This window comes from Salmo salar, chromosome 18, assembly GCF_965601325.2.
Source record: "Salmo salar chromosome 18, fSalSal1, whole genome shotgun sequence".
Classification (NCBI taxonomy): Eukaryota; Metazoa; Chordata; class Actinopteri; order Salmoniformes; family Salmonidae; genus Salmo; species Salmo salar.
Genome location: NC_138308.1, coordinates 25,965,237 through 25,985,707, shown reverse-complemented (window position 1 = coordinate 25,985,707; position 20,471 = coordinate 25,965,237). Strand labels below are relative to the sequence as shown.

Below are 20,471 nucleotides of genomic sequence, written 5' to 3'. Positions count from 1 at the left end.
TATAATGCTGGTTCTCATCAATATAACCCACGTAATATAATACTGGTTCTCATCAACATAACCCATTTAATATAATACTGGTTTTCATCAACATAACCCACATGATATAATACTGGTTGTCATCAACATAACCCATGTAATATAATACTGGTTCTCATCAACATATCCCATGTAATATAATACTGGTTCTCATCAACATAATCCATGTAATATAATACTGGTTGTCATCAACATAACCCATGTAATATAATACTGGTTCTCATCAACATAACCCATGTAATATAATATTGGTTCTCATCAACATAACCCACATGATATAATACTGGTTCTCATCAACATAACCCATGTAATATAATACTGGTTCTCATCCACATAACCCATGTAATATAATACTGGTTGTCATCAACATAACCCACGTAATATAATACTGGTTCTCATCAACATAACCCATGTAATATAATACTGGTTGTCATCAACATAACCCACGTAATATAATACTGGTTCTCATCGACATAACCCATGTAATATAATACTGGTTCTCATCGACATAACCCATGTAATATAATACAGGTTCTCATCAACATAACCCATGAATTATAAGTCTGGTTCTCATCAACATAACCCATGCAATATAATACTGGTTCTCATCGACATAACCCATGTAATATAATACTGGTTCTCATCAACATAACCCATGCAATATAATACTGGTTCTCATCAACATAACCCATGCAATATAATACTGGTTCTCATCAACATAACCCACGTAATATAATACTGGTTCTCATCAACATAACCCACGTAATATTATACTGTTTCTCATCAACATAACCCATGCAATATAAAACTGGTTCTCATCAACATAACCCATGTAATATAATATTGGTTCTCATCAACATAACCCACATGATATAATACTGGTTTTCATCAACATAACCCATGTAATATAATACTGGTTCTCATCGACATAACCCATGTAATATAATACTGTTTCTCATCGACATAACCCATGTAATATAATACTGGTTCTCATCAACATAACCCATGTAATATAAGTCTGGTTCTCATCAACATAACCCATGCAATATAATACTGGTTCTCATCAACATAACCCACTTAATATAATACTGGTTCTCATCAACATAACCCACGTAATATAATACTGGTTCTCATCAACACAACCCATGCAAAATAATACTGGTTCTCATCAACATAACCCACGTAATATAATACTGGTTCTCATCAACACAACCCATGTAATATGATACTGGTTCTCATCAACATAACCCATGTAATATAAGTCTGGTTCTCATCAATATAACCCATGCAATATAATACTGGTTCTCATCAACATAACCCATGTAATATAATACTGGTTCTCATCAACATAACCCATGTAATATAATACTGGTTCTCATCAACATAACCCATGTAATATAATATTGGTTCTCATCAACATAACCCACATGATATAATACTGGTTCTCATCAACATAACCCATGTAATATAATACTGGTTCTCATCCACATAACCCATGTAATATAATACTGGTTGTCATCAACATAACCCACGTAATATAATACTGGTTCTCATCAACATAACCCATGTAATATAATACTGGTTGTCATCAACATAACCCACGTAATATAATACTGGTTCTCATCGACATAACCCATGTAATATAATACTGGTTCTCATCGACATAACCCATGTAATATAATACTGGTTCTCATCAACATAACCCATGAATTATAAGTCTGGTTCTCATCAACATAACCCATGCAATATAATACTGGTTCTCATCGACATAACCCATGTAATATAATACTGGTTCTCATCAACATAACCCATGCAATATAATACTGGTTGTCATCAACATAACCCATGCAATATAATACTGGTTCTCATCAACATAACCCACGTAATATAATACTGGTTCTCATCAACATAACCCATGTAATATAATACTGGTTCTCATCGACATAACCCATGTAATATAATACTGTTTCTCATCGACATAACTCATGTAATATAATACTGGTTCTCATCAACATAACCCATGTAATATAAGTCTGGTTCTCATCAACATAACCCATGCAATATAATACTGGTTCTCATCAACATAACCCACTTAATATAATACTGGTTCTCATCAACATAACCCACGTAATATAATACTGGTTCTCATCAACACAACCCATGCAAAATAATACTGGTTCTCATCAACATAACCCACGTAATATAATACTGGTTCTCATCAACACAACCCATGTAATATAATACTGGTTCTCATCAACATAACCCATGTAATATAAGTCTGGTTCTCATCAATATAACCCATGCAATATAATACTGGTTCTCATCAACATAACCCACGTAATATAATACTGGTTCTCGTCAACATAACCCACGTAATATAATACTGGTTCTCATCAACATAACCCATGCAAAATAATACTGGTTCTCATCAACATAACCCATGTAATATAATACTGGTTCTCATCGACATAACCCATTTAATATAATACTGGTTCTCATCAACATAACCCATCTAATATAATACTGGTTCTCATCAACATAACCCATGTAATATAATATTGGTTCTCATCAACATAACCCATGTAATATAATACTGGTTATCATCAACATAACCCACGTAATATAATACTGGTTGTCATCAACATAACCCATGTAATATAATGCTGGTTCTCATCAACATAACCCACGTAATATAATACTGGTTGTCATCAACATAACCCATGTAATATAATGCTGGTTCTCATCAACATAACCCATGTAATATAATACTGGTTCTCATTAGCATAACCCATGCAATATAATACTGGTTCTCATCAACAGAACCCATGTAATATAATACTGGTTGTTATCAACATAACCCACGTAATATAATACTGGTTCTCATCAACATAACCAATGTAATATAATACTCGTTCTCATCAACATAACCCATGTAATATAATACTGGTTCTCATCAACATAACCCATGTAATATAATACTGGTTCTCATTAGCATAACCCATGTAATATAATACTGGTTCTCATCAACTCCTGAAAAACCTTATTAACCCCCACCCACCCATCTTTATTTCTTTCTCCGTCTCTCTCTCTCTCTCTCTCTCTCTCTCTCCCTCTCTCACTCTCTCTCTCTCTCTCACACTTGCACACAAACACACACGCACACACCCGTGCACACACCTTTACACACACACTTCCTGCCATGCATACAAGTCTTGAGGTTAATTACCCAGAATTGCCCAATTGGGATGAGCTCTCCTGTTTCTACTGGGGTCTTCCACTGCTCGGCCCCTGACTTGGGGCCCCTTCCCTGTGGGCACTGTGACAGTGCCGCTCCTGGGGTCGCCGATGACCCCTTCCTCTGCAAGAAATGTGCTTCATTCAGGACCACAGGGTGAACAGAGCTCACAGTACAGTGGACCAGGGGACATGCCACACTCAGAGGGTAAAGGGGACATGTCAGAGGCAGGAGAGTCACCAGGCGGGGAAGGGAAAGGTGTTAAAGAGGAATACAGCTTGCTGAGGTCTTGTTAGCAGAAGGTTTGGTATCATACAAAGGAGAATAGGGGAGGTCTTGTTAGTGGAAGGTTTGGGACAGTACAAAGGAGAAGAGGGGAGGTCTTGTTAGTGTAAGGTTTGGGACAGTACAAAGGAGAAGAGGGGAGGTCTTGTCAGTGGAAGGTTTGGGACAGTACAAAGGAGAAGAGGGGAGGTCTTGTTAGTGGAAGGTTTGAGACAGTACAAAAGAGAAGAGGGGAGGTCTTGTGATGGGCAGCATTTTGCTGAGGGAGTATAGTTCTTAGAGACAGCTGGTTGACAACCAGTTTCTGGTTAAGCTGGTAGCACCGAAGACAAGGAAATGGGGGATAGATTTGGTGTGCTTTGGTGTGCTTATCAATGCACAAGCACGATAAAATAAGTCATACAAAGGTTTTACTGTGGGTGAAGTTTCAAATGCATCCTGTCATTACTAAGTGTGTAATGTGATAGGTATTTTAATGTAAACAAAAATGTACACACAAATATTTGGTAAGTAAACTGTACATTCAATTGATGGATTTACACAAACTATACCCAAATGGAACATCTGAAGATGTTTGTATATTAATGGCACACAGCACAGATGCAAATCTAGTATCAATGCCCTCATTTAACATGCTTGAGATCAAGAATGTCGCAAAGCCAAAAACAGCTGGACACTGGAGATATGTATCTTTTCATGGTCGTCTGTTTTCCAGGAAGTTTACAGAGTGAAAATGTGATTAAAAGTGTTGGGGGGGGGGGGTTGTTCTCTCGAGACAAGAGCTGCAGCACATTGTCTTGTACAATCAGAGGACTACTAGCATTTCCAGCCATGATTAGAAGAGTCATAGACACACAAAAACAGACCATTACCTCCTTCTTGGCTGGAAAGCAAAACAGCTGCAGCCTTAAAAAAGGATCAACATCTAGATTCTCTCACTTCATTTGAGGGCTTAGGACTGTCGCTTCACCCAAGGCTAACATCTCTGAGTCTGGCAGTATGTATGCTCTTGCATAATGATCAATTGAATCCCAACCAATGCAACACTAACTGTATTGTATCAAAAAAATAAATAAATGGGGGGGTGTATGACGCAAGTGACAATTTGATCAAACGTGGTTACTCACAACATTTATCCGACTTTAGACTGACACCTCACTGTTTGCAGTATAGGTAATTATGCAAATGTGAATGCATCTGGGCAGAAAAGCATTAGAGGTAGCTGGCACATGTGATGCCCCTGGTGAATCGAGCTGTCAGGAGCATCAATTAACTATGATGAATCACTCTCCCACTTTATATCCAATCAGAAAACTCTCAGGACTCCATTCTGGTCACCTTTAACTCAATTATTTTTTGGCCGCATAGAGCTAGACGCAGGGACAAGGCTGGAACCCGATGATGCTGTTGGCATTATTCTGCCATTAGGATGCAGCTGTGAGAGTAATGTCTGGAACGGTATGCGCATTTAGCAGCTAAAGACCCCACGACCTGTGGCTAAATCCTCCGTGTGACTTGGAGGGACAGCTATAGACTTTTGGATGAAAGTCAGACGGACAGACACCAACAGACATCCTGGAAGCTATGTAAAGCTTTGGTATAAAAAACATATTTAAAACCTTCTTCGGGATCTAATCTTGAAACACCCTTGCCTTTCGTGAACTAACACTCGCACTTGACTTTTTCCGACTAGCACTGGCTTATTACTATAACTGAGACATGGTTGTCTCACCTAGCTATCTTAAGATGAATTCACTAACTGTAAGTCGCACTGGATAAGAGCCTCTGCTAAATGAAAAATGAAATATATATATATATATATATATATATAATCAATCTCTACATCAGGGTTGCCCAACTGGTTTCATTTGGAAAGTTTTCTGAGCAAAAAAATCTAAAATAAGCTTTTTTTTAAATGTTTTTTCTTTTCATTGTTGGACATAAAAGACTGTAAAAACACATGGAAATCAGCTCCAAATGATTTTAGTATAAGAAATCTGTTCCCAAGTATTCCCATACATAATAGAGAGACACGTAATCATGAACAAATGTAAGCAAGGTTTGAATTGATTATGTTGTAGTCAAACATTATAATCTGGAGGCGGAAGAAATGCACACCTGTTTAGGCGAGGTGCTGGCTAGCGGAGTAGAACACTTGAAAAAGAAAAGGAGAATCAATAGCCAGCCACTCTAGGAGCTCAGATGCAACAATTTAATAACCTGATAACCAATGTTTCGACAGTCAAACATATCTGTTTGGGCTTCTTGCGGTCAATTTGCAGTCTACAAATTATTAGTAATTTTGTTTCCGCCTGCCGACCAGCCACTCATCAAAAAATTGACCCGCGGCTGAATCAAGTGGATGATCCCTGTTCTACATTTTCTAATATGGCCGATAAGAATGGAGGAGTCAAGACAACACAATGGCGGCAGGTAGCCTAGTGGTTAGAGTGTTGGACTAGCAATCGAAAGGTTGCAAGATTGAATCCCCGAGTTGACAAGGTAAAAATCTGTCATTCTGTCCCTGAACAAGGCAGTTAACCCACTGTTCCTAGGCTGTCATTGTAAATAAGAATTTGTTCTTAACTGACTTGCCTAGTTAAAAAAAATAAACTTCTTCAGAACGATGTGCATTGTGCACCCTGCAACAGAGGGATTATATTTTTATCCAGTCCAACGGAAGAGCTAGGGTGAAAAGACAAATCAATAGTTTCTTGTACGCACAGCCTCAAGTTTCTATTTTAACATGGCTGGCTATTGATTCGCTTTCAGATGTGATGTCTCCCTTCGACAGCAAACACTCTAGGAGGATTTGGAAGTCTTTAGTGAAACAGAATAACCTTGTAAAGTTGGAAGGAGGGAGTAAGGGAACGTTAACATAGAACCGCTATCTCAGTCAATGCTCACTAAGGAGGCTGAGGCCACAACTCTGACAGATAGAGCACCGCTGTACCCAGACTTCAGAGGCCTGTGATTGACACATCTTGACACAAACAACCAGACAGCGGCAAAGGGAGCTGCTTTATCAAAGTAGCCATTTTAATGACATTTGTTTGTCAGCTTGCACAGGGAAAATCGATATGGAAACGCTGCAGATGGTTTTCAAACACGTCTCCTTTTCAATTCTCTTTATCTCACACAAACATTTTAAGTTGGGGAAAGTACAGAGAGTCAAACACCAAAGCAATACCATTGAGAAGGGTTTTGGTTGGTTGTTGGAAACCAGAGTTGAAACTGTCAAAATACTTCTACCAACGCACTATTAAATGCAGAGCTACTCCCAGGTCCAACCATACTATCAATAGCAGAGCTACTCCCGGGTCCAACCACACCATTAAGAGCAGAGCTACTCCTGGGTCCAACCACACCATCAAGAGCAGAGGTACTCCCGGGTCCAACCACACCATCAAGAGCAGAGGTACTCCCGGGTCCAACCACATCATTAAGAGCAGAGGTACTTCCGGGTCCAAGCACACCATTAAGAGCAGAGGTACTCCCGGGTCCAACCACACCATTAAGAGCAGAGTTACTCTCGGGTCCAACCACACCATTAAGAGCAGAGGTACTCCCGGGTCCAACCACACCATTAAGAGCAGAGGTACTCCCGGGTCCAACCACACCATTAAGAGCAGACCTACTCCCAGGTCCAACCATACTATCAAGAGCAGAGCTACTCCCGGGTCCAACCATACTATCAAGAGCAGAGCTACTCCCGGGTCCAACCACACCATTAAGAGTAGAGCTACTCCCGGGTCCAACCACACCATTAAGAGCAGAGCTACTCCCGGGTCCAACCATACCATCAAGAGCAGAGCTACTCCCAGGTTCAACCATACTATCAAGAGCAGAGCTACTCCCGGGTCCAACCACACCATTAAGAGCAGAGCTACTCCTGGGTCCAACCACACCATCAAGAGCAGAGGTACTCCCGGGTCCAACCACACCATCAAGAGCAGAGGTACTCCCGGGTCCAACCACACCATTAAGAGCAGAGGTACTCCCGGGTCCAACCACACCATTAAGAGCAGAGCTACTCCCGGGTCCAATCACACCATTTAAAAAATATATATATATATAATAATTTAACTAGGCAAGTCAGTTAACAACAAATTCTTATTTACAATGATGGCCTACACCGGCCAAACCCAGACGGCGCTGGGCCAATTGTGCACCGCCCTATGGGACTCCCAATCACAGCCGGTTGTGATACAGCCTGGATTCAAACCAGTGTGTCTGAGATGCAGTGCCTTAGACCGCTGCGCCACTCGGGAGCCCCATTAAGAGCAGAGGTATTCCCGGGTCCAACCAACATATGCTATTCTCTTTCCCATTCCTCCCACTTGGCACAGACATCAATTAAACGTCTATTCCAAGTTGGTTCTAATTAATTTATTGAAATGATTTGGAAACAAAGTTGATTTAACCAGTGTGTGCCCAGTGGGCTCTCCCTCCTCTCACTCTATAAGAACCCCTAGCAGCAGTCTGCTCTCATACACCGCTGGGATCTGAGTTCATTATTAGAGTGGCATTCCAACAGTAGTGAGCTGTGTTGACAGGCTCTCAGCATCGTGTCAGTACGGGGATTTAAGGTGTTGTGTGGTCTGTCTGCAAGGTTGGGACTAATACTGATGTTTTCACACATACACAGCTCAAGGTCGAGGACTTCAGAGAGAGAGAGAGAGAGAGAGCATAGGATTGGCTCCAGTTTGACAGAATGAGACAAAATATTGCTTCTGAGCAGCGAATGACACTTGTAGTATTTTCCTTAGCACAGTTTCTAACGATTTATGCTGAAGGAAAATAAAACATGGAAAGAGGGAAAGTAGGAGAAGAAGGACAAGGAAATTAGGAGACAATGTCAGAATCGGCTTTTATCCCAAATACAGCCACCTTAAATTAAAATAATTGAAATGCCAAGTTGTGTGTTTATGTGCTGAGCTCATAATCATCATCCTGATACAACATCAGCTCAGACCACAAAACTTAACAGGAAAAGGTCATCTACAGGTCTCAGAAAATAATGGAGTGATATAGAAACTCATCTTCATTCATAATAGTACTTCACAGATTTGTTGATGTCCTTATCCTTTTTTCACCGCTACCTCATCATTTAGGCAATTTCAGTCCAGCCAGCCTCGCCTGCACAGCAGACTCACTATTCCATTTTGTGCCACATTTTTCCCCCTGTTTCATTTTTCTCATTGGCGCACTGAACATTAAATGACAATAGTCTGACATTTAAAGGGGCTTTATCTACAAACAGAGTGATTGTACCATAGCTATATCTCCATGGCGATAAGCCAGACCATTTAATAACATATTTTAGTTTCCTTCAGTTTAAAGCTACAGTACACTTCCACGAGTCAACCTCCAATGAGTTTACACTTTCACGAGTCAAACTCCAATGTTATGCCACGCATACAGCAAACAAACCTTTAGTTATTCTAGTTCTCAAGATCGAGGAAAAGAAAAGTATGCACATTGGTCAGTATGAAAGGCTCCAGACCAGTGAGTGTTCCTGAATACGTTCATATGTAACTCTGCTGTGTATTCATCCATTAACTCCACTGCTTGCCTCTTGGGCAGGGGCAAATGGCCTGGGAATAATGGAAGTCCACTTGAATCTGTGAGAAATTGGTTCTTACTGCCTTCTCTATGGATCAGTGCATCACAAGATGGCAAACTGGTGGGCGGAAAAGGAACCATTTCATTGAATGCTCTTCCTCTATTCCTTGTTTGCGTTTTCGCTCATGCATACACACATACACCCATACAAACATGCCAACATACACAAAATTGTGTACAAAACAAGTTCAATGGTCTGGTACTTCATCCATGAGCATTCCACCTCTCTGTGTGAGTAAACCATTTCCCTTGATTGAAATGACCTACCTTGTCTGTCTTATGACAGCAGTTGTAGCTTTCGTGACCCTTTACCCAGGAACCACTCCAAACTAAGTATGTTTCACCGATACCCTAACCTGGCGCACAGACAACAGCATGGCACTTCTTGCTAATAAGAAGCAATGAGCTCTGCAGACACCGGAAGCCCAGAAGCATTTAATGATCCATTTAATCAAGTAGAAACACAGACATCAATACAGGTAGTTCTCCCTGAGAAAGACTTAGGGTTTCTGTAAGGAAATGGAGGGGAAAGAAACAAGCTGCACCACTTGTATTAGAAGAAGAAGAAGAAGAAGAAGAAGAAGAAGAAGAAACACATAATTCAGCTACAGCCTCAAAGCATGATGTGGTCACTGATGTGATAAATGAGTGTTGCATCAAAAAAGGCCCAATTCGCTATCTGCTGATTTTATTCATTTGTGTTTCGAGATGTTATTAAAGTATTTTTTGTCAATGTGACTGAAATGGAAAATGGAAATCAAATAAAAAATGTGATTGTGTTCTGTTCTTCAGATGAAGTTTCTCATGTGGCAACTTCCACCACATTAACCTCTTGAATGTAAAGTCCCCATATTTGGGGACCTTATTAGATGTTTTTTATTCAATTCCGTCTGATATGAGAACGGTAGCCCCTATCTGCAAAAGCAGGGTGTCTGTGGAAATCGGAGTATCTTGGCTATTGATCTGTGCCTTAAAATCCTTGGTGTGACCTACAACAATATATGGGGAAACAAATGTATAAGGACAGGCCGAGCCGATGACCTAATTTCAAGATGGCTGCTAGCTACATTCTGGTTAGCGTTGTGAAGCATAAATGAAATAAACACGGAATACATTGATACACACCGAAAGCTGGGACGCCACAGATCATGAGAATGTCTTATTTGTCTGCCTGTGACCTACCGTCATTGATCACCAGCCCAGAGAGTCAAAATATTTATTTTACACAACGTTAACACCAAACAGGAAACATCTTACAAGGTAAACTTTGATTTGGTCTGTGTTTGAGCTAAAGCTACATGGCCAGTATGAAATGAATCCTTAGCTCGGTAGGAGCAAATCTAGCCTATTGCCAATGTTATCTGATGATGTATGACTTAATGGCAACATTGAATGTCTACCGAGTGACTATATCGTTGCCCATTAAAAATATGATGTTGCCTGCTTACGCAGGGTATTGGCTACTATGGCACCTTGACAGTCTTGTAGCCAATGAGATAAGCTTTCCAGGGATATGTAGTTGACCTGGGTGGGACAAAGCAAGACCTATAACCTTTTATGCGTAATGCGAACTATTGCTACCTGGCTCAGAGACGAGATGCACCAAGCATGCTACATTACATTGTAAATAGATTTAATAGCTTTCATTTCATAGCTTCAGCATAAAATATGGATTCTCATGGGGGAAAAAAGGTCAAAACTAACAATATCGAACAGGAAGCTTAAAAGAAGACAGCTATGAATAAGTATACCGACATAGAAGCTTTGAATAAAATACTGGTCAGACTCGGATCAGGGGAGCGATTTGGACAACGAGGATTTTGATTTAGTTTACATAGGCCTATGTAACAAGTAATTTTAATGTTATATAATTCCAAAGTAGTTATTGTCTATCTTTCATATTAGTTCACTGTTTGCTGTTCTAAGTTTCATCCTTGTAACTTTGGAGAGGCCACTAAACTCTCATGGCCATTGTTAATTTGTGGTTCTGTTTGCATTGTGTGTGTGCTTGACACCTTCTATGTGAGTCACTGTACAGATAAAGTTTAGGCTTGGTGTTTTTACTTTACATTAATGTTGTTTGTAAATTTAGTCAACTGTAATTCTGTGTGTCTCAACAATATATCCCTTTATTTTATTCACTACAGAGTGGAGGATGCAGAGGTTTTGGATAATGACGTTTGGGGGCCACCCCTCCCCAGCAAGCGCCCCCGCCGGTCAAGGTCTTCACCCCCCACTGCTATGTCAATCACCCCATCTGATGGTTCGATATCCACTTTTCATAGACATCTTGAAAAATAAAATTGGGGCTTGTGGCATCATTCCTCCTAACAGAATTGGTTTCCCCAAGATCAAGTTAAACGACAGGTTAATGACAGCGGAGAGGGGGACCGTACGTTTGATCAGGACTAACAAGCTGCTTTTTGTAAAATGGAAGGACATTAGGGAAGTAACCATGCTCACCACACAGCATAAGGCATTCAATAACGACCATGTCTCAAGGAGGGTGAAAAAGGAAGAATGTCCCAGTTTCTGTGAAGGACTACAATGCCAGCATGTGGGGTGTCGACCTATCCGATGCTCAGATAGGCTACTACCAGGTCCTCCACAAGACCAGGAAGTGGTGTAAGACTTTTTTTTACCACTTTGTGGACATTGCTACAGTAAATACTTTCATTCTCCACAAGCAGATGGCCAAAGCAAAAGGTCAAACCCCTCTCTCCCAGTTGGCCTTCCGAGAGCAGCTGGTGTTGGAAATGGCTGAATTGGGGGCCCAAAGCAACCTCACAACCCTCACAAGACCCCCCCCCACTCAAGGTGAGCGCCACTATCCAACACACATTCCAAAAGACAAAAGGAAGAACTGCAAGCATTGCACAAAACACGGGGAAAAAGGGGGAAATGCCAGATCTTCTGTCCAAAATGCCAGTTCGCTTTTTGTTTCCTGGCAGAGAGGGACTGCTTCAAAGACTATCACGATATGCGCAAGCTACGGTGAAAGTGAAATCTAATCATCTACACCTGGGATGTAAAACAAACACATGCCATTTGTAAATAGTTCAGCTTTTTTCGATTTTTGCACCTTTTTTTAGTGAATGACACATGTGTAACCAAGTTGGTGTTTGATAAGACATTTTTATATATTTTTTATGTATACCCGTTGCTTTTACACTGTTTTTGTAAAAAGTCAATTTGTATGTGCGATCAATACAGTGGATATGCCTAAGCTAAACGTTCAGGTACTTTGGAGAGGTTGAAAAAATGTTTGAGTGAGGTTGAAATGGTAGAAATTGTGTTTTTATAATGAACAAATAGCATTTAGGGGTTGCAAATATGTAAAAGTACTGGAATGATCTAATTTACAGACATAAGCCACATTGGAGAGGTTCAGGGACACTTCGAAACGTCCCGTGACCACACCTGACACCACTTACTAAAACATCTGCTCATTTCTAGTTGTTAGGTCTATCAATCCCATTTTTTTCTGATATTGTTGAAATATTGCAGAAGCCATCTGATTTGTTTCCAGCTCTGGGCATCAATCATTCACTTATAGCTTGTCAATGACAGATGACTTTTAACATAAAAAAACAAAGAAAAGGTTATTTTGTGTGTGCTTGTGTATCCTGAACTATGTAACTTCTATCTATCTTCTGATCATTTCCTCATAATCTCCCAGATGTTTTCTTTCCAAATATACAGAGTCATGTAATTACACATGAATAACAGTTACTTTAGGGTATGTCTATTTAGGTTGAAATCTACATTTTTCTATTACATTTAGGAGGTTTTAAGACTGACTTACTAGGAACAGACGTCATTTCAATGTTTAGTTTTGATTTACATTTGGTTGAGTTGTCAATTTATGTGAATTCAACATTAAATAAAAAATATATCACCATGTCATTGGATTAAGTTTAAAAATTGGGTGGAAAAAAAGATTCCCTTACGTTGATGACTTTTGGCAAATCCAATCAGTTTTCCACATTAATTCAGTCATCACATTGAATTTTTTGCTTGAAATGACGTGAAAACAACGTTGGTTCAACCAGTTTTTGCCCAGTGGGAAGTGACACACCCTGACTCAACATAAGGCTAAAAGCATTCTATCTGCCTGGAGAAAATATTTGAAAATAATGTAATTAACTTAGAACTGGATGTACTCTGAGTGTATAAAACATGTTAAGTTTTGCCCTCAGAACAGCCTCAATTCATCGGGGCATGGACTCTACAAGGTGTCGAAAGCGTTCCACAGGGATGCTGGCCCATGTTGACTCCAATGCTTCCCACAGTTGTGTCAAGTTGGCTGGATGTCCTTTAGGTGGTGGACCATTCTTGATACACATGGGAAACTGTTGAGTGTGAAAAATCCAGTAGCGTTGCAGTTCTTGACACACTCAAACCGGTGCACCTGGCACCTACTAAAATACTCCGTTCAAAAGCTCTTAAATCTTTTGTCTTGCCCATTCACCCTCTGAATAGCACGTGTACACAACCTGTCTCCTCCCCTTCATATACCCTGATTGAAGTGGATTTAACAAGTGAAATCAATATGGGATCACAGCTTTTACCTGGATTCACCTGGTCAGTCTATGTCATGTTTTGAACACTCATTGTGTGTGTGTCTGTGTGTGTGTGTGTGTGTGTGTGTGTGTGTGTGTGTGTGTGTGTGTGTGTGTGTGGTGTGTGTGTGTGTGTACTTGTGTGCAGTACGAGTCTTTGGCCCTGTCCCAGACATTATGGAATAGAGCCTTATTCCTGAGCTATTGACTGCCCTGGATGGCTCCTGCCTGCTTACCTGTGGAGCTCTTCCATTAAAATTCGTTGTTAGGGTATGTGTGGCTGTCAGTACGCACATGCCCGCGCTGTGCGCAAGCATGTGTGTGTATGTATGCGCAAGTGTGTGTGTGTCCATGCAATCACGCTCTGGGCTTTCCACATCCTCCTCACACATTTGAGCTGCTGTTCTAATACTACTCTATTCTATTCTCATGTGACTTAATAAAGGACAGCCAGCGTGCTTTAAGGCAGCTGTGTACCCTACAGTATAAGCTTCACTGATATTGTTCCAGCTTTATGTCTGGTTCAGTCCATCAGAGGCCTACAGTACCCAGAGTGGAGGTGGGAATGGGGACAGTGGGGCCTGGGGGTCAGTGTGTAGGAAAGATCAGGAATAAACCTCACTATAATCAGGAGGGTTCTGAGGAGAATGACCAGAGTGTCACTGGAGATGATGAGGCTGAGGGCCAAAGCAGGGACCTATTACAGATTAATTACATCTCACAATGCCTCCCTTTGTTCCCCACTATGAATCAGTCAGCTGATCTATGGGTCCTCTCAGCCTTACGGAGACAGCCATTTTATAGGGCTGCCTGGAAGTAGGGCCTGTGGGAGGCACTGTGTTGACCTAAACCTCCCTGACACCCGTCCTGTCACCCCTCTCACCCATAGGGTGTCCCTCTCACCCTGCCTGGCCCATAAATCCCCCATGATAAGCAAGTACGGATGATCTGTGGGACACGTAGCTAAGAGAGAAATGTGCAACCGTCAATCAACATAAAGAGCTTTTCAAAGTGGAATAAGGAGCACCTTCAGATGCTGAGCGCTTTCCTATAAATCTTTCTGTTCTGGTAGCTCAGAGGGGAAAATGATCTGGGGCTGTTATTTGCCTTGATATGAACTATGCTCCTAAGAAGCTAGAAATGTAGCTTTGATGTTTGGTCTGTATTCTGACAGGCATCTATAATGACTAATGTGTAATTTCCACTTTTCTGAAATTAGAGTATTTGTCCTAGAAACGTTATTTGGGTCTTTGCCCAAGGACACATCATGTTGCTGCAGTTTATGTCTCTCTATCGCCATTGATGACTTTACAAAATTGCCCCGTGATTTTGTCTGTTCAGCGATCAATACACAAAAAATAATTAACTAAAGGAACAACCATAATTGTCTATGCTTCCAGGTTATATACACTACATGGCCAATAGTGGATTTGGCTATTTTAGGCACACCCGTTGCTGACAGGTGTATAAAATCGAGCACACAGTCATGCAATCTCCATAGACAAACATTGGCAGTAGAACAGCCCGTACTGAGGAGCTCAGTGACTTTCAATGTGGCACTGTCATAGGATGGCACCTTTGCAACAAGTCAGTTAGTCAAATTTCTGCCCTGCTTGAGCTGCCTTGGTCAACCGTAAGTGATGTTATTGTGAAGTGGAAACGTCTAGGAGCAACAATAGCTCAGCCACGAAGTGGTAGGCCACACAAGCTCACAGAACCGGACCACCAAGTTCACTACCGAGTTCCAAACTGCCTCTGGAAGTAACGCCAGCACAAGAACTGTGCATCGGGAGCTTACTGAAATGGGTTTCCATGGCCGAGCAGCCCACACAAGTCTAAGTTCACCATGCGCAATGCCAAGCTTTGGCTGGAATGGTGTAAATCTTGCCGCCATTGGACTCTGGAGCAGTGGAAACACGTTCTCTGGAGTGATGAATCCCACTACACCATCTGGCAGTCTGACGGACGACTCTGGGTTTGACGGATGCCAGGAGAACGCTACCTGCCCGAATGCACAGTGCAAATTGTACAGTTTCGTGGAGGAGGAATAATGGTCTGGGGCTGTTTTCATGGTTCGGACTAGGCCCCTTAGTTCCAGTGAAGGGAAATCTTAACGCTACAGTATACAATGACATTCTAGACGACTCTGTGCTTCAAACTTTGTGGCAACAGTTGGGGAAGGCCCTTTCCTGCTCCAGCATGACAATGCCCCCTGTGCACAAAGCGAGGTCCATACTGAAATGGTTTGTCAAAATCGACGTGAAAGAACTTGACTGGCCTGCACAGAGCCCGGACCTCAACCTCATCGAAAACCTTTTGGATGAATTGGAACGCAGACTGCGAGCCAGGCCTAATTGCCCAACATCAGTGCCGACTTCACTAATGCTCTTGTTGCTGAATGGAAGCAAGTCCCCGCAGAAATGTTCCAAGTAACATCTAGCGGAAAGCCTTTCCAGAAGAGTGGAGGCTGTTATAGAAGTAAAGGGGAGACCAACTCCATATTAATATCCATGATTTTGGAATCACAAGCAGGTGTCCACATACCTTTGGCGATATAGTGTAATTGATAAATGTAGGCCTACTATATTATTTACAAAAGTATGTCCACAAGTGACATAATAACAGGAGATTCCTTTTGCAGGAGAGAACAATACTTTTGCTCAGTGTTACAGTCTTGGCCATTTAAATTAGGACAGGAAATGAATGAAAAGATTAGCTCCCCTTCATATTCACAATCCGATTGCAAATCTAAATAGAGCCAAATATCTGTGTTACATTTCTATGTGCTTATTAAACTCATCTTAATCTCTCTTATTCTCCATCACCAGCCACACAACACCGGATCTCACCGGATCTCACAACAAAGACCAAGGTAAAGTCAAAGGCCGCTATAGCACCTGTACGATCGTGAACAAGGGAAAATATTGCCATCTAGAGGCGGCTCATAATTGAACATAAACTCACTCCACCAATGCGTGTAACGGTGTCCTATGTGATACACCCCCCCCCCCCCCCCCCCCCCCGCATTCATGATCGATTTGATTTGACCATCACAATTCGATGTACAATTTAAACACAGCTCAATAAACTATGCTGCAACCTGACGCATTTTTACATTTTTACAACTCCACACCACCACACTCCGTTGTTGAGCTCTCAGTGAACACTCAGAACTATAGCTCCCGGTGCAAATTCACTAACAATGGGCATGCATTTCATTGGGGCGAAAGAGGGAAAGTGTGAGGACTGTAAAAAAAATTGAAACACAATTTCACTGAGAACATGCACAGCCAGTATTTCATATGTATACTTTCACAAAGAAGCCAAGTGTCCGTTCGTGAACTTTTAAATAAGTTGCACCATAGTAAACTCTTAATAAATCCATGCCCTTACCTGAAATAATGGGGGCCAGTCGGAATATGTCAGACAGCCGACTATTCATGGTCTCATAAGGAGAGTCCTCAAGGAAATCGTTCCCTGAAAGGAATATTGAAATACAATGTGATTTTTAACATACTCTTGCAGTGTTAATAGGCATGTAAATGTTGCAGACAACCAGCTAGACAGACACATACATACACACATACATAAAGATATATAGATTTCATTTAAAGAGCATGCACATGTGTTATTGTTTTCAGTATATGTTTTGTAAGCTACCATGGCTTGTCATTTCTTCACATGCACATACACATGAGATGGGTATCTAGGTCAGTCAATTTCCATGACGCCCTACTACTCGTTAGGCTACGGTTGATTAGGCATATTGGCCAGCAACTGACAACCCCTACTGCCCCACTGGCATTAGGCAGTACAATTTTTGTGTACGATCTACTGCAAGATGACGAGTGCCAAAGTGCTCGATTCATTCTAAGAGATTTTTTTAAGGACATTACCCCACTCCTTTCCCATTACGCACGGGCAGGAAAGTTACGCACCCAATAATGTGGTGTTTTCTCCGTGAAACGGTATTGCCTTAGCAGTTTACATGGTCCGTTAATACATTACTCATACAGCAGGTCTGGGAAATGTTTTTTTTTTAACCATTGATTAACATCAGATTGACTTCTGACAATGTGTGATTGCTGTGTTGTAGTCAACTGCAATGATACCAAAGTGCATACCCTGCAAAGTCTGGTAGATTCCCCAATAGATGCGAAGGCAGTTCTTCTCTTTCTTCATACCCCTTTTACATCTGCAGTTATACAGGGGGCTCTGCTTGAGCGCATCCATGGCGCTCCGACATTCGTCCTGCGCCTCCAGTCCGGCTACCATGCTAAAGTTTCTCTCCTTCCCCCCAGCAACGCACTGTCTCATTGTCCGATACTTGGTGCTGCATCCTTGCTCCTTCATACACTGCTCACTCGCCTTGACACAGTCGAGGCGGTTGGGACCAGAAAGGACATTCTCCTGGGCATACAATACATCTGTTTGGGGAGAATAAATAATGATCATAATAATAATGTTTCTGTCGTTTAAATGTTAAATATTGTAGGCTATACGGGATTTAGTCACAATAAATATTCAGAGATTAATCCAAGTGAAAGCCGCTTTAGAGATTAACATACTGTATTAACGCTGTACTGAGCGTATTTTAGTGCGTAACTCCGTGACAATAACAACAACACACACATCTCATATAGGTTACTCGTCACTGACATAGTGATCAATGCATCGCATACCCTATACATTGGTGAAATATTAAAAAAAATCAGCTGAGGACAAGTAAAGTTATTGAATATGAAACGGGTACGACATGTTATGCTTTTGCTTTCGCAATGTAGGCTATAGTAGTGTATATAGGCTATACATGAGAGACGGATAATGAATTGCCACTGTATTTAGTTGTGTCTATTACAGAATTAGAACTCAGTTCACTTCGATTAGGCTACATGAGCTCGTAATTGATTTTTCGATAGTCAGTGGGCATGGCCCGCATTATGGTGGCCCATCTCTCTCTACAACGATCACTATAGGTTTCCTATGTACTCATCTCAGCTGCCCTCTGATTGCTTATTATTGTCCATTTAAAAATGTATATACTAGGCATGTATAGCATATATTAATCATAGTCATAAGTAATAGGCCTTGAGAAACTAAAACTTACCTAAAAGAGGCAGCACGACATAAAGTGTGGTGAAAATCATTGCGTTTTGTATCCGTGTGATGCCTTGTTACAATGGAATTTATAGAACATATAGAAAAAAACTTTGTGATTTTATTCCCAAGGTATTTCCACTCTATTCAAATCCATTGAAAATATCGGGTGGATGAGGTCCGACTACAGAACACATCCAGCTGACTTCATGCGTAAAACATTCCGACCCAAAAGTACTCCAATTTTTGCGACAGACAACCGATACCATCAACCACAGAATGGTTTCCTTTCCGTTTAAAAACCAAATAAAAGACGTGGATAACAGATCACAAGGAGACAAAACGAACCGGTGAGTGCTCTCGGAACTCCAGCTCGTAGGATGTCCGCGTGTGTCTTAGCGCGCGAGGATGCTGTAGCCCACTGCTCAATAGTGCAGTAACCCCAATCCAGCAGCAGCGGCAAGGCAGTGGAACTTCTGCGTTTCAACGTGGATTTCGGTGATGACAAGTAGATCAATTCAAACTTTCAGACACATTTTATTTCTGGAATACAGTGTCGATGTGAGGCTAAATAAATACGCAATATCTTATTTGTGAAAACATAGGGTATGACACTATTTGCAAACGTTTTGATTGTTGATTCTGCATTACATTTTTATCAAAATATTATAGTGTCTTGATTCATTCCCTAGGACAAGGCTACACCATTATAATTTACAATATTATATTATTCATGGGGTCACAGAGAGTTCATGTGTAGGCTACAACATGTAGAGGTTAAAAACGTGTTATGTGACTATCCCCAATACCCTAGACAAAACCAAAGCTGCTATGGCGGTTCAAAACCGCACACTCACATTGTAGCGAGAGACAACCCATGCGCACAGATATTATGCTATAGCCTACAAGTACACTATCGATCTGTGTTGACGTGCAACGCTATCCCACCAATTCGACGGAAACCTGTCAATGTTCCCTTTTTCACATTGAAAAATCTATTCAGATCGTCGCGTATTAATGCTGACTTAGTGTTTGTTATGCTCAGGATGCGCTCTCGCCACCTATTTGGAGCGTGGAATGAAAAAGGTGACGGAGCCTAAATTGTCTATCTGATGTGTGCTGCTGACTGCAGTGCAAACCATACAGTACCATACAGTACCAGAGCTGAGTGTAGAGCCATCAGTGCGCTCCTTCTATCCACTCTTGACATCGACTATAAAACGTGAACATGGGTGAATATCGCCATCTGTTGGTTTAAAAAAGCCGAAACATGCATCTTATTATAGGCTAAATAATGCAATCACTATAGCCTAGACGTGGCTAATGTAATATGAAACTATCTGAATTAATTTGGAGGCTATACAAATCATAAAAATGTTGTGGTTTATGATAATGAACATTTTATCATATTTCATTAGGCCTATTAGGTTCATTTTACATACTTTTCTATATTAGGACTACACTTTTAACTTTGACCATAGAATAACACAGATACACATCCTATTAAGTGAGATATAATATATACCCTATTGATTCGTTTTCAGTCCTTCACTAGGCTAAATACAGAAGCAATGTTAAATGAATTTTCTATGGTTAGACCCAATTGACTGTTGACCGAAACAATCAAC

The 20,471-nt window shown here is 41.0% G+C and overlaps 1 protein-coding gene across 2 annotated transcripts in view; it reads right to left on the bottom strand.

Annotated features, from left to right (window-relative positions):
• Window positions 1-19,282, bottom strand: part of gfra1a (gdnf family receptor alpha 1a) — an 87,555-nt gene extending 68,273 nt beyond the window's left edge. The window contains exons 1-4 of one of the 2 annotated variants that reach the window (XM_014154880.2): window positions 18,854-19,282; window positions 17,871-18,173; window positions 17,140-17,223; window positions 3,266-3,397 (exon numbers count right to left, since the gene is read on the bottom strand). In XM_014154880.2, the coding sequence (XP_014010355.1) occupies window positions 3,266-3,397; window positions 17,140-17,223; window positions 17,871-18,173; window positions 18,854-18,893 (559 nt within the window). In that variant the 5' untranslated portion in view covers window positions 18,894-19,282. The remainder of the gene's footprint in view (window positions 1-3,265; window positions 3,398-17,139; window positions 17,224-17,870; window positions 18,174-18,853) is intronic. The other variant, XM_014154881.2, reaches the window with a different exon arrangement.
• Between the last annotated feature and the right edge of the window lie 1,189 nt (window positions 19,283-20,471).